This window comes from Scyliorhinus torazame, chromosome 12, assembly GCF_047496885.1.
Source record: "Scyliorhinus torazame isolate Kashiwa2021f chromosome 12, sScyTor2.1, whole genome shotgun sequence".
In the NCBI taxonomy this organism is placed as follows: Eukaryota; Metazoa; Chordata; class Chondrichthyes; order Carcharhiniformes; family Scyliorhinidae; genus Scyliorhinus; species Scyliorhinus torazame.
In genome coordinates, this window is record NC_092718.1 from 60,887,996 (window position 1) to 60,903,910 (window position 15,915).

Here is a 15,915-nt window from a genome sequence, read left to right on the forward strand (position 1 = left end):
CAAACAGCTCAAGTACTAAGCATGAAGGGTATATCAAACCTCACCCGAATATAGTAGCTCGCAAAGCTGTGACAATGTCATCAAAACCCATCACATAATATGGTCAACTTGACTTTGTGCAATAGTGTAAAATAGGTGACACTGAACTGAATTTTCACCGAATCAGGATGACTAAGGAGACCTTAAACAATAGCAGGAAGGCACAGTTCCAGGATTCCTGGCCCCATTCTCGGGCTGTCTGATTTCAAGGAGTGTCTTTACAGGGTTGTGAAGATAGGCTTGTTCTATCCATTGCGAAGACAGGCTTGTTCTATTTCTCTGCAATTTTCATGGAGACGGGCCAGGCATGGAGTCATCACTGTTCAGCGGAGTCTGCATAAGGGAACCTTTTAAAAGTGATTCAAAAAGTCTTCCTCATGTCCCCAAAGCCAGATAACAACACCTTCCCTCCCCCCCCCCCAACATCAACCACCCCATATGCCTCCATAACAATTTATGCCCCTCACCCTCCCCCATGCCTCCTTTGCCATGCTTTTGTGAGGGCCACGAAGAATCCAGCATGAGTTTCAAGGATACAAAGAAATAACATTTATTTACAATAACATATACATACACAACAGCAGCAACCTCACTTGCTGCTTACTCCTTCCTGCTGGTTCCAAACTGGCCAGCTTTATTTATACAGGGAGTCTGCTAATGATTTCTCCGCCCCCCTCATTGGGGAAGCTCATACTCCCACAGGATTGTGGGATTGTCATTAGTCCCCAGCCAATGGTAAGCAGGCAGGTTATAACACATGCTATGGGAATTCCATGCCTATTCACCCACTATACACTATATAGAACCAATGGAACCTATAGTGACAGTAGAATGTACAAAAAAAGATTCTAAAAATGTAATTCATTCATAACTTTTCACTTTATTAAAAAAATCATTTCGCCACAAGGCAGTAAAAATGTCAATCATCTAGACCCTTCAAAGTATCAATAACAAAAAGCACAGATACTTTAAACCACTCAATCTTGTTGAAATAAACATTGTGAAATTGACAGTAGAGATCAGAGAGCCAGAGCTGTTAATCAAGCACTGTTTTCTCTGTTCAACTGCTGCAACCCAGAGAAAACAACGTTTGATTGGCAGCTCTGGCCCCCTGATCTCTCTATTAAATTCATAATGTTTATTTACACAAGGTGAGGTGATTTCAAATGTTTGTTGGTTTTGTTATTGATACTTTAAAGAGTCTGGATGATGGACTCATTTATTACCTCATAGCAAAATTACTTTTTTTCCATATTGGAAAGTTTTTTAAAAGCTTGCTTTGACACATCCTACTGTCACTATACAGTTAATTGGTTTACCACAATGTATAGTGGGTCAATGGGACTGGAGTTACCATAGCTCGGCATGGGAGGATTGAAGGGGCTTGGGGGATCGGTGGAGGGACATGACTTGGCATTGGGGCCTTGGGGGGCATGGAAGGAGGAGCACAGCTTGTCACTATTCAAGTATAAGAGCCATGGGGGGAGGTTGGTAGAGGAGCAGAGCCTGGCATTGGAGATGCGAAAGGCCATATGAGGTGAGGGGCAATGAGGTGGCTTGGATGCGGGAAGGGGAGTGTGTGGGGGTGAGGGTCGGAGGGCCTTTGTGATTTTATTTTAATTGGGATGAAGTCCCACAGCATCGAGGCGGACCTTTTAAAAAGCCCACCATAGAGCCCAGCAGCACCTGTGGCTGCCTCTGTCCTCTTTCTCGGCTGGCCTGATGCCAGCCCACACCTGCCTTCCGGCAATGAAGATAATAATAATCTTTATTTTCACAAGTAAACTTACATTAACACTGCAATGAAGTTACTGTGAAAAGCCCCTTTCTCGCCTTTACAGACACCTTCTATAGAGATGGGCAGGCAGGTCAAGCCAGGAATTTTCCCAACGCCCACTAACCATCGCGGTGATGAAAATTCAGGCCACTGAGTCAGCAGCTCATTCTGTAACACTCTCAATGGACTTTCATTGACAGGGTACAGGCAGCAGAATTTTGGTTGAACTGAAGTTACAGAGGATGGGAAGTAATTGGAATAGTCGCGGCTGGAGGTAACAAACACATTGGGTTTGAGCAGCAGATGAGCTACGGTAAGGATGGAGATAGGCAAAGTAAAAAATGTAGAGGTGGAAGCATCTCAATAACACATTTTCCTCCCTCTCCAGAACAGATCACAATGGGAGGAGGACTTGAGCTTTAGGTAGCCTGGTATAAAATGGCAACCTCTCATCTCTGCATATTTGATAACTGGCCTCCTGTATATTGTGATGTGGAGATGCTGGCGTCGGACTGGGGTGGGCACAGTAAGAAGTCTTACAACATCAGGTAAAAGTCAATAGGTTTGTTTGGAATCACTAGCTTTCGGAGCATAGCTGCTGTATATTGGCAGCATTGTCTGATTCACTTGGCAGAATTCTATCATTTGCAGGTTTGACTTTTGCTTTTCTTTTATGAACAAAGTATAAAACAGGCCATATTTAAAGATAGTGTTCCATCTCAAGAGTATTTATTCAGTTCAAAGGCAATACTGCATTAGTCACATTAAGGGATTTATTGTGAGCAGTAGAGGTAGCAAGCATAAACACTTGGTGGGGGGGGGGGGGGGGGTGAAAAAGTTCAAAGGATCATTTTGAAGTGATCAATTTGCCCATAATTATTCAAGCAACCGAGCTAGTTGACAATGGTAGCCTTTCTTCCTCCCATCATACTTGAATTATGCATATCCTCATATTGTGTTTTAAGAATGCAAAGAAGTACCATTGTTAACAGATGCAGGAAGAGGCTGTAGTTAAAGAGCATGTCCCATTTGGTTTTGCAAATATAAGGCTGTTCTCAAATTAAATAATAGCAGCACACCTACATTTAAAAGGCTGCATGTCTATCCAGACTCGGATGAATGGCTCGCATGTTTTTCCGAAAAGGAAGAAACTAAGCGCTCAATAACCAGAGCATTTTTCATGTTCACAAATTTAGGTCGAATAGTGAACAGAGACTAGCCCAGGTTGGTATTTTTACAGGGTCTTAGTTTCATCAAGACATATAATTTTACATCATGCATATCTCAAAAAAAGAGATTCTAACTATTCTGAAAAAATTACCCACTTTTCAAGAAGGGTGGGAGAGATAAACCAGGGAGTTACAGGCCAGTGAGTCTCACATCAGTAGTAGGGAAGCTATTGGAGAAAATCCTGAGGGAGAGAATTAATCTCCATGTGAAGAGGCAAGGTTTGATCAGGGATAATCAGCATGGCTTTGTCAGAAGGAAGTCATGCCTCACAACTTTGACCCAGAGGCAAAGGTGTGGCCCTTGATATTAACGGCCTGGTGGGCAATGCGAGGGAAAACACTTAAAAAACAGAATAAAGATATCCGCCCAGAAGAAAATTTAAAATGGAATTCTTTGAGGGAAATAAGTAAAATGTACAGGAACAAGTGAAGACCTTGGAGGAATAAGCATCTGCCTTCACATGGATCAGTGAGTAGGAGCCATAGATATAAAATGATTAGCAAGATTAAAGGGGAGATGAGGAAAAGATTTTTCACCCAGAGGGTTCTGGGGGTCTAGAACTCGCTGTCTGAAAGGGTAGAAGAGGCAGACAACCCTCAACACGATTAAAAGGTATCTAGATATGAAGTCCTGTAACCCGCAGGACTACGGATCAAGTGCTGGAAAATGAAATTATGCTGGATTGCAAAGTTCATGTAAGCCTACTTGCGACGATAATAAAGATTATTATCTTTCCTTAAATAAGGAAACCATATGGGCGGCACAGTAGTACAGTGGTTAGCACTGTTGCTTCACAGCGAAAGGGTCCCAGGTTCGATTCCCAGCTTGGGTCACTGTCTGTGCGGAGTCTGCACGTTCTTCCCGTGCCTGCGTGGGTTTCCTCTGGGTGCTCCGGTTTCCTCCCACAAGTCCCGAAAGACATGCTGTTAGGTCATTTGGACATTCTGAATTCTCCCTCTGTGTTTCAGAACAGGCGCCGAATGTGGCAACTAGGGGCTTTTCACAGTAACTTCATTGCAGTGTTAATGTAAGCCTACTTGTGACAATAAAGGTTATTGTTTTATGTTCAATTCCTCTCATAATAAAGGATGGCATTCCATTAGCCTTCTTGATTACATGCTACACCTGCACACCAACATCTTGTGACTCAAGCACAAGAACACCCAAATCCCTCTGCACCTCAGCATTCTTCAGTCATTCTCCATTTAACTAACTGCTTTTTTATTCTTCCTGCCAAAGTGAACTTCACATTTTCCCACATTTTACTCCATCTGCCATATTTTTGCCCACTCACTCACCATGGCAATGTGGCACAGTGATTAGCACTGCTGCCTCAAAACGCCAGGGACCCACATCCAATTCTAACCATGGGTGACTGACTGTGTGGAATTTGCACATTCTCCTTTTGTCTGCATCGGTTTCCTCCCATTCCAAAGATGTGCAGGTTAGGTGGATTGGCCGTGCTAAAATTGCCCCTTCGTGTCCACAGGTTAGGTGGGGTTACGTGGATAGGGTAGGGGAGTGGGGTGCTCTTTCGGAGGGTCGGTGCAGACTCGATTGGCCGAATGGCCTCCTTCTGCATTGTAGGTATTCTATGATTCCATCTATTTCCATCAGCAAACTCCAACAGTCTTCTTCAAAACATACTTTCCTACCAGTGCAGGACTCCACTCGTCACACCCTGCCAATAAGACTAAGATCCATTTATGCATACTCTTTGTTTTCTCCCAGCCAGCCAATCTTCAATCCAGGCTAATACGTTACTCCCTGATTTTGCATCCCTGCCTCTGAGCCGGAAGCTCTGAGTTCAGTTCCCACTCCAGGACTTGATGGCCTTAGAAAGTCCATAACTCAGCTAAATAGAATCACAGAAATATTATAGCACCGAGAGGGGCCATTTAGCCTATCATGTTTACATTGGCTCTCACAAAGAGCAATTCACATAGTGCCATTCTCCCCATAACACTGCACATTCTTCCTGTTTCGGTAATAGTCTAATTCCCTTTTGAACGCTTCAGTTGAACCTGCCTCCACCACACTCTCAGGCAGTGCATTGCACTCGCTGCGTAAAAAGGTTTTCCTCTTGTTACTTTGCTGATTTTACCAATTACTCTAAATCTGTGGCTTCTCATTCTCGATCCTGTCACGAGTGGGAACAGTTTTTCCCCTACCTACTCCTCCGAGACTTGAAGACCTCCATCAAATCTCCTGTCAGCTTTCTTTCCTCCAAGGAAAACAGTCCAAACGAACAGGTTGAGTATCAATCTGCAAATCGTTCCAACATACGGCAACAACAGGCAGCGAAAGCAGGAGCAATTCCTGGTCAGCCATGTGACAGAAAGAAAATTGGAGCTTCTACTATCACTACCTATCGCTCCAGACAGCACTAAGCATGTTGCCACTGCAGCTCGGATTTCTTGGGAGGCTGGTTGGCTCAGTTGGTTGGACAGCCGGTGTGGATCAGATTTGGTGCCAACAGCACGGGGTAGATTCGGGGTCTGTCTCCTTGCCCCTCCCATGGTGGAGATCACAGCCCTGTGGGTCGGATCTGCCTTCATTCAGAGAACTGAAGAAAAAAATTAAAACTGGGTGAGAGCAGTCAATTCCAAGGAATGCCCTGCTCTGGGAAACCTCAGTGGCAATAATTGGCACTCTTTGGGATGGACTTTATGCATTATGGAGATGCATAAACAGCAAGTCACTGAGATGACAGGAAGTTTGAAATGACCTCTAGCCTTAAAAATTCCAAGGGTGTTTAAAGGAGTGTGGAGTAGGGGGCAGCAGCTGAAATTCTTTCAGCTGCAAAAGTATGAAAATGTTAGTAATTAGCTAAAGGTTTACTGTAAACTGTTTCCAATGTAACCAAAGTCTTCCACTGGTTTTCATGTTGCATCTCTTGATAATCTTCCTCTGCTGGGTACTGTCATTGTTCTTGCTCAGTTCCAGATAGCACCAATGTCCTCAAGGATGGTGATGCTAAATGGAAAGTGGGGAGGCACTGGTGCTTTGTGCTGGTTACGTGTACAGAGTTAACTGGCTAAATCCCAACAATACCCATACAAGCTTTTAATGGTACCTCAGCCTTGACTTTTCCCAATCAGCACCATTCCCTCTCCTCCGGGGTCACTCTCCCCTGTTGCCATTGGTAACGGTACAGACGGAAGTCCCCCGGGCGCAGGGTCAGAGAGCGGCGGTTGCGATGGGAACGGGGCTGTTGCTGCGACCTCAGCATTTTGTGAAGTTCGGCGGGCGGAGAGAGACTGAAAATGGGCGAGAGGACTTACAGCTCGTCGGTGCTACTGCACAACTGGTTTGAAGATCTCGCCTTGGACCAGGTGAGGAAACCGAGCGGGTAGTGGATCCCTGACCTGAACCCATCAAATCCCCGACCCGATAGTAAGAAGTCTTACAATTCCAGGTTAAAGTTCAACAGGTTTGTTTGGACTCACTAGCTTTTGGAGCGTAGCTCCTTCCTGATGAAGGAGCTACGCTCCGAAAGCTAGTGATTCCAAACAAACCTGTTGGACTTTGACATGGTGTTGTGGAACAAATTATGATTAAGGAATTGCTATGTTTGAATTTTCTAACCCTATAGGTATTCCGGTTCTCTCACTTAAATCAAAATGGTTATAGATTTAGACCACCAAAACTATCTGACAGGAAGTAAGTAGACAGACATCAGTCTAAATGTTATAATAATAATAATCTTTATTAGTGTCACAAGTCGGCTTACATTAACACTGCAATGAAGTTACTGTGAAAATCCCCTAGTCACCACACTCTGGCTCCCTCCAAATCATGTTTCATTATGTCACAATGTTAAATAATAACCGCCACCAGATGGAGTCTGTGTTCCAGTACAGAGTTAAATCTGGTACCAGCGCCACATATGAAAAGGTTTTAAATAACTTAAAGGCTACACAAACATAAGGACTTTTAAGTTTTGTGCATAAGAAAAGTTGGAATGGATAACATTTGTGCAGTTGAGAATATCTGTTAGTTAAAATTAGACATTAAGCTGGGAGTAAGGCTTAGCTCAGCAGATGTCTTCCCATCTTCAATTGATTCAAACGCACACAGAAACCAGAATCCCAGCCTGTAAATACTGGGGTGATATCGAGTGGAGCTTAATGTCCAATTGGAATGGCGTACCCACTCTCCCCATGACACCCAGCTGGATCCTCCGGTAGCACAATCATAGAATCTTAGAATCCTTACAGTGCAGAAGGATGCCATTCGGCTCATCGAGTCTGCACAGAACCTCCAAAGGAGCACCCTACCTTACCCCAATCTCCCACCTATCTCCATAACCCCCCCAAACCTTTGGACACTTAGCGGTTGGATTTGGAGGCTACTTTTCTCTGTCTGTTGCCTCTGTTTAATTTTTGAACAGCTGACCATTTCCTACCACATCTAATGGGAAGATCGGTGGCCTGAAAAGTTCTGATCAAAACCATGGCTCAACTGTGCATCTTAAATCATCCTTGTGCAATAGGTTTAGTGTTGGTACTGGCACGGTGGCAGAGTGGTCAGCACTGCTGCCTCACAGCGCCAGAGACCAGAGTTCAATTCTGACCTTTGGTGACAGACTGTGTGGAGTTTGCATGAACGCCCCGCGTCTGTGTGGGTTTCCTCCCGTGCTCTAGTTTCCTTCCTCAGTCCAAAGATGTGCAGGTTAGGTGGGGTTTTGGGGATAGGGCGGGGGAGTGGGCCTGGGTAAGGTAATCTTCCGGAGGGTCAGTGCAGTCTCAATGGGCTGAGTGGCCTCCTTCTGCACTGTAGGAATTCAATGGATTCTATCATCGCTCAATCGTCTAAACGCCAATGGATGACAGGCCTAACCTGTCCAACCTTTCCTCATCTGCTGGGTCTACAACTATGTCTGCAGCTATTTATTTTCAGAACTTAGAATGTAGACCATCAGGTCTGGGGGACTTGTCACCCTTTAGTCCCAACAGATTCACTAGTACTTTTTTTCTAGTGATCATGATTGTTTTAAGTTCCTCTCAACTTTTGTCCACTGCTTTTCTACTGTTTGTGGACATTTGTTATGTAGTCCACTGTGAAGACAGATATAAAATCTTTGTTCAAAATTTCTGATATTTCCTTGTTTCCTATCATTAATTCCCCAGTTGTAGTACCTTCTAATTAGGATGAAAGGTTAGGGTTATGTTACAGTATTAGTGGTATAGGGATGGGGGTTACTGTAAAATCTAGGGTTGGGAAATAAGGTTAAGGAATAGAAATAGGTCTATTGTTGCAGATGAAGTTTGGGTATCGGGTTAGAGAATAAGGTTGAGGCATAGGAATAGAGAGGGTTAGCAATCGTTGTATGGCGAGGGAGTTTGGGCTGGGGGCGTGGTTAGAGGAAAGAGTCAGGTTTTGGATGCTAGAGTAAGGGGGTTGGAGTCAGGTAAGGACAATAGGATAAGGGTGAAAGTTCATGATTAGAGGAAAGGTGCCAGGGTTTGGAGATAGGTTTAGAGGCACAGGATTTGAGGATAGTGTTAGAGGGAGGTTTTGGTTTACGGGATGGGTGGAGTGAGATTTAGGATTGGGGTTTGGGAATAAGGTTAAGAGGAGAGGTTCAGGGAGTTAGGATGGGAAATAAAGTTGGGGGATACAGATAACACATCGGGATTAATAAGAGCAGACACAAGGTGTGCTTTTCTGGTCCTGCCTGTGACTGGGATTTTCCATTCCTGCCAAACGTCAATAGACTTCCAGTTGCCTCTCTATATTTTCCATTCCCGCAAACCTGACGAAGTTCCGGAGTTAGAATTGGGGCAGGGTTAGGGGGTTGGATAAGGAAAAAGGGTGTCAGGTATCAGGCCAAAGTCAGGATTAGGGGAACGGCTTGGGAATCGAGAATGGGATCGGAACTGGGTTAGGTTTGGGATTATTGGAATGGGGACAGGATTACAGGAACTAGATCGGGATTATGAGAATAGGATCAGGGTTGGGATGGGGTTCAGATTGAGAATTTGATCAGGATTAAAGTAAGTAAAGTTTTTTAAAATAAATTTAGATTACCCAATTATTTTTTTCCAATTAAGGGGCAATTTAGCATGGCCAATCCACCTATACTGCACATCTTTTGGGTTATGGAGATGAAACCCACGCAGACACGGGGAGAACGTGCAAACTCCACACGGACAGTGACCCAGTAAAGTAAGTAAAGTTGCCACAGTACCAGATGACCATAGGCTGATTGACCCTTTTGGGGATGGGGGTGAGGAGGGGAGCTGACTGGTGGTGATTTAACCTGAGGATCACCACAGCTCAGGCGAGGTGCAAGGTTGAGAAGCTGGGACCGACATGAATAACATCAGCCGGTATGGGAATTGAACCCACGCTGTTGGTGTTGCTCTGCATCACAAACCTGCTGTCCAGCCAACTGAGCTAAACCAGTCCCTCAATTGGGATTATGGTCCTAGGACTGGGATAGGGTTGGGATTATGGAAATGGAGTTGAGATTGAGAATGGGGTCGGGATTATGGATATAGGATCGAGACAGGGATGGGGTTGGGATGATGATAGGGTTTAGGTTTGGGAATAGGGTCAGGACTGGGATGGAGTCAGGATTGGGAATGGGGTTGGGATTCGGATGGGGTCAGGATGAGGAAATGGGTCGGGATCGAGATTATGGGAACGGACAGGGAATGGAATTGGGATGGGGTCAGGAATGGGATTGAGATTGTGAGAATAGGGTCAGGATCGGGAAAGGAATTGAGATTCGGATGGGCTCAGGATGAGGAACTTTGTTGGGATTGGGACTAGGATAAGATTATGGGAATGGGATTGGGATGGGATCTGGATTTTGGGGATAGTATCAGGTATTTGGGGATGGATCGAGGGTTTGGGGATGGGGTCGGGATTTGGGGGATGGGATCAGGGATTTAGGGGAATAGGGTCGGGGATTTGGGGGATGGGGACGGGGGTCAGGATTTTAAGGATGTGGTTGGGATTTTGGGGATGGATCGGGATTTGATGGGTTCGGGTCAGGGATCCGCCAGCCGCTCGGTTTCCTCACCTGGTCCAAGGCGAGATCTTCAAACCAGTTGTGCAGCAGCACCGACGAGCTGTAAGTCCCCTCGCCCATTTTCAGTCTCTCTCCGCCCGCCGCACTTCACAAAATGCCGAGGCCGCAGCGTCGCAGCAACAGCCCCGTTCCCATCGCAACCGCCGCCCTCTGACCCTGCGCCCGGGGGACTTCCGTCTGTACCGTTACCAATGGCAACAGAGGAGAGTGACCCCGGAGGAGAGGGAATGGGAGGAGGGGCTAGGAAGAGTAAAGAGGGGGAATGAGAGGGGGCAATGGGAATGTGGGAGGAGGGGAGAATGGGATAGAGATGGGGAAATGGATGGGGGAAAGACATAGGGGATTGGGGAGGAATTGGAGAGAGAACAGGGTGGAGGAGGGAAATAGAGAGAGAAGGAATGGGAGAGAGCGGGGGGGAATGGGAAGGAGGGAATATTGGGAATTAGAAAGGGGAGGGAAGGAATGGGGTAGATGAGCAAAATTGGGAGAAGAGGTAATCGCAGAGAGGCAGGGAAATGGGGGAGGGCATTCAGCCCCTCGAGTCTGCACTCGAGAGGGAATGGGGTAGGAGGCATGGGGAGGGTGGGGAAAAGGGGAGGTGGGCATGGGGGTTGTGTGGGGGAAGGGGGAAATGGAGGAGGTGGGGAAAATGTGGGAAGGAGGAATTGTGGAGGGGGAGAATGGGGAGGGGATGGGGCAGGGTGAAATCGTGGGTTATGTGCAGGGGTTGAATGGTGGAGGGGATTTAATGGGGATAAGGAATTGAGAGGGAATGGGAATAATGGACGAGGGGGAAATGGGAGAGGTGGGAAATGGGAGAAGGGGAGGGGTAATTGGGAGGGAGGAAGGGTAATGGGAGAGGGTGGTGGTGGTTGGGAATGGCGGTGAATCGAGAGCAGGGTGAATGGCGGTGAGGAGGAATGAGGTGAGGGGGAATTGGGTGAGGAGGGAAGGGGCGGGAATGGGGAGTGGGAAATTTGGGAGGGGGAATAGCTAAGCGGGAGAAATGGAGAAGAAGGGGGTGAATAGTTAGGAGAGTGTAGCAGGGGAATGAAGAAGAGGGGTGAAGGGAATGGGGAGAGAGGGAATGGGAGAGAGGGTGGAATGGACAGGTGGCTGAATTTGCGATGTGGGGGATAGGGAGAGGATGGTGGGAATTGGGGAGAGGGAGCTGGGAATGGGCTGTTGGAAGAAATGGGGGCAAAGGGGAGAGGGGTAATGGAGCGAGAGAGGCGGGAATGGGAGGTGGGTGAAATTGGGAGGGCAGGAATGGTGGAATGGGAGGGGGTGCAGCGAGTGAATGGGGAGAGAGAATGAGGAGACGGGAATGGGGGAGCGGGGTGGAATGAGGGCAGGGTGGGGGAATAGGAGAGGGTAGGGTGGAATGGGGGTGGGGGAAATATGGAGGGGGTGGATGGTTGGAATAGAGATGAGGCGTGTAAATTGGAGAGAGGGAATGGGATAGGAGAAAATGGGAGAGGTGGGTGAAATTGCGAAGTGGAAATGAGGGAGGGGTCAACGGAGGAGCAGGGGAAATAGGGGAGAAGGGTGGAATAAGGGAGGGTGGGGAAATAGGGCAATGGTCAAATGGGGAAAGGGAATGGGAGAGTTGAGGATGGGTAAATGGAGGAGCAGGGTGGAATGGGGGAAGGGTGAAATAGGAAAGGGGGGAATAGGGCAGTTGTTGCATGGGGAGAGGGGGAAGGGGAGCAGGATGGAATGGGGGAAAGGGGTGAAATGGGAGAGGGTGGGGGAATAGGCCAGTTGCATGGGGAAAGGGGTAGTGGGGTGGAATGGGGAAGGTGGAATAGGGAAGTTGTTGAATAGGGAGAGAGGGAAATGGGGAGGAGTGGGATGGGGACGAGGGGGGAAGGTGGAGGGAAATGAAAAGGGGGTGAATGGTTGGAATGAGGGGGGGAATTGGGGTGAGGTATGTAAATTGGGAGGGGGAATGCGATAGGTTGCTGAAATTGGGAGGGGGCTGGGCTGGTGGAAATTGCGATGGAATGGGTGAGGAGAATGAAGGGGTTGAGTGGTTGGAATGGGGTAGGGAATGGTGGTGAGGGGGAATGGGAGAGAGAGGGGGAAATGGTAGAGGTGGTTAAATTGGGAGGGAGGAATGGGAGTGGGTAGTGGGGGAAGATGGGGACAAGGAGGCTGGGAATGGGAGAGGTGGGGCGATAAGGGGGAAAATGGGAGAGGTGGGCCAAATTGGAATGGGAGAGGGTGGGGGGAAAGGAGAGTGGTGAATGGGGGAACAGGAGAAATCCGGGAGAGGGGTGAAATGGAGGGTGGAGGAAAAAGGGGGGTGGGGTGGGAAGAGATGGGGAATAGGTAAGGTTGGAATGTGGGAGAGCGGATTGGGAGAGAATTGGAGAATAGGGATGTGGGGAATGGGGAGGGGTGAAATGGAGGAGTGCAGAAAATGGGGGAGAGGGGGAATTGGGAGAGATTGGGTGGAATGGAGAGAGGGATGGGGAATGTTGACTGAGTGGGGGGGGAATGGGAAGAGGGGACTGAGGGGATTGAGAATCTGGAGAGGAGAGCGAAATGGGGAGAGGGGAGGGGGAGATAGGGAGAGAGGTGGGTGGGGAAGAGAGGGGCAGATGGGGATGTGAGGAGGGGAGAGGGACTTTGGGGGGGGGGGAAGAGCTGGTGAGAGAGGAGAATAGGGGGAGGTAAGGGGAATAGAGAAGTTAATGGGAGGGAGAGGGAAATGGGGAGAGTGGGTGAAATGCAGAGAGAAAGAGGAATGGGTTAGACGGGTGTGGAGTACAGGGACTGGGGGAGAGGGGATAGAGGAGGTAGAGTAATAAAGGAGATAGGGGAAATGGGTCAGAGAGAGGGAAGGAGTAAGGGGTGAGATGGGGGTAAAATGGGGTATAGAGATAGAGTAATGGGGAGAGTGGCCAATGGGGTAGAGTTGGGGAGCGAGAGAGGAGGGGAATGGGGGGAGAAGGAGACGAATGGTGGAGAGAGGAAGGAATGGAGCGAGATGGAAGAATGAGTATGGGGGACACAGAGACGGGGGAATGGTAGGGAGCGATAGGGAATTGGCTGGAAGCAGGCTGAAGGTTTAATGTGCAAATTAATGGAAGGAAGATAGGGAGAGATGTTCAGAAAATTCATTGCAGCTCTTCAGGCCCAAGCTGCTGACTGCACAGCCAGTGATAAAATTTGAATTCAACTCCATGAAGCACTCTGGAATTGAAAACTAGGAAAAAACTGGAACATTGGGCTAAAATGAAAAGCACCTTAAAAGATCCAGACCAAGCCGAATCTTCTGTAAGAATCTATGGAAATCTGCAGTACACATTATACTAAGGGAGGTGGTGGTGTTGTGGTATTGACAGTGGACTGGTAAACCAGAGACCCAGAGTAATGTTCTGGGGACCCAGGTCCAAATCCCACCACTGCAGATGGTGAAATTTGAATTCAATAATTATTTGGAATGAAAAGTCTTAATTGTTGGGCAGCACAGTGGCGCGGAGGGTTAGCCCTGCTGCCTCACGGCGCTAAGGTCCCAGGTTCGATCCCGGCTCTGGGTCACTGTCCGTGTGGAATTTGCACATTCTTCCCGTGTTTGCATGGGTTTCACCCCCACAACCCAAAGATGTGCAGGGTAGGTGGATTGGCCATGTTAAATTGCCCCTTAATTGGAAAAAATGAATTGGGTACTCTAAATTTATTTTTTAAAAGTCTAATTGCCGTAAAACCCCATCTGGTTCACAAATGCCTTTTTGGGAAGGAAAGCTGCCATCCTTACCTCGTCTGGCTTACATGTGACTCCAGATCCACAGCAGTGTGGTTGAGTGCCCCTCAAGGGCAATTAGGGATGGGCAATAAATGCTGGCACAGCCTGCAACGCACACATACCATGAACACATTTTTAAAAAATTATTATTTTCGTATAATGATGCCCTTAGCTGTAGGTATTTTGATATGCATGCATTGAAGTAATCTCTCATTCAGCATTATAAGCATAACTAGAACAAACCAGCTTGATGGCTTTTTCATCATGTTTCCCAGTCCCTTTCAGAAATGATCAGGGCGATCAGTTTCAAAACCATCCACAACTTTGAAAAGACTGCATACCTGAGGTAACTCAGAAGAAAATAAACACTCCTAACGACAGTGCGAGCAATCAACAAGGAGGAAAATAGCATTCTTTCAAAAACAAATTCATTGAAAGTCTTTGCATTTCTACTTGCAATTAGAAAGTGCAGTAAATTGTTTTGGAGGAGTTAGGGGAAAAGGACACGGCTAGCAAGTAACTGAAAAATGTTAATATTGATCCTCATTGTTATCAGAACCGGATCATGATTACGCTGGAAACCTTGTGCTATAATTACCAACGCCTGTTACAGTCTGAACTCTGTGACCACTGTATTAATTTTTAATGGTGATCTAGACTAATATGCCTGATTCCGGGGTAGTATTGAATACCTTGAAGATCTGTTCAAAATAGAGCAGAGAAATAAACCATGTAAGGCCAGCCCAACCTCTAGAGACCATAATGAAGGGCAAAATTAATTGTCACTCATAGAAATTGGAGTTTATAAATGACAGCTAGCATGGATTTATTAAAGTCAAATTGTGTTTGACTAACTTAATTGAGCTCTTCGACAGAGTCTATTGAATCCCTATAATGTAGCAGGATTGACCAATCTGCACCGACCCTCTGAAAGAGCACCTTACCCAGGTCCACTTCCCAGTGCTTCTTTGTAACCCCACCTAACCTGCGCACCTTTGGACACTAAGGGGCAATTTAGCATGTACAAATGTGATGGCTACTGTTTTAATAATCAGAGTATCCTACCCCCCCTCTCCGTACCTTGGTACAGAGGGGAGGGTACCCTGTTTCTCCAATGTAAAATTAGTGTTTGTACCATTTGGCCTTACATAATTTTTATTTACTGTTTTAATAAAAAGATATGACCAATCTACCTAACCTGCACATCTTTGGACTGTGGGAGGAAACCGGAGCACCCGGAGGGAACCCATGCAGACATGGGGAGAAAGAGGGCTGTTGAGGATATGTGGTTGATGCATATATGGACCTTCCAAAGACGCTTGATAAAGTGCTTCAACGGCGCCGATGACCCGGGTTCGATCCTGGCCCCGGATCAAAATCCGTGTGGTGTTTTCGTATTCTCCCTGTGTCTGCGTGGATCTCACCCCCACAGACCAAAGATGTGCAGGGCAGATGGATTGGGCACGCTAAATTGCCCTTTAATTGGGACAAAAAGAATTGGGTACTTTAAATATAAAAAAACATTGACTTGTTAGCAAAATGATTGGAACTAGTTTTGAGCACAATTAATTTGGATATTTTAAATAAAAGAATTGGGCACTTTAAATCAAACTGCAGTCAAACCTCAGGGTTTGCTGTGAATTCGGACTTGACCAAAGTCAAATACGTGTCTGGACCTGCCCCGTCAATCACTCATCAGGAGATCATCACACCCTATTGGTATGCAAGTAGCTCAGATCAAGCCAGACTTTCGTGCACCCAGATTTCCTCTCATTACCTTATGTGGCAACAGGTTATGTGTGAGCAGCACCACCAGATGCTAACTCACTCGTCGGGTCCCAGCACCTTTGTGGTGCTCCCTCAAGTGAGGAGTATTTCCCTCTCCCTGAGTCCTACCACCCTTTCCCTCTCCCTCAGTCTGTCACTCCACCTTCACCCTAGCCTTTCACTCCTTTCCAATACCGCAGCTCCCCTACCCCCTTCGAGGACCATACCAGCATCACCACAGGGTGTTGGCTCTGTGTTGGCACTATCAGCAGGATAGTCCACGGGATGCAGGACGATGACGACTTA

General features: G+C 47.0%; 1 protein-coding gene across 1 annotated transcript in view; it reads right to left on the reverse strand.

Moving 5' to 3' along the window:
* Positions 1-10,230, reverse strand: part of cfap161 (cilia and flagella associated protein 161) — a 45,906-nt gene extending 35,676 nt beyond the window's left edge. Inside the window, exon 1 of the mRNA XM_072468754.1 lies at positions 10,080-10,230. Coding sequence (XP_072324855.1) covers positions 10,080-10,148 — 69 coding nt within the window. The 5' untranslated portion in view covers positions 10,149-10,230. The remainder of the gene's footprint in view (positions 1-10,079) is intronic.
* Positions 10,231-15,915: the final 5,685 nt, after the last annotated feature.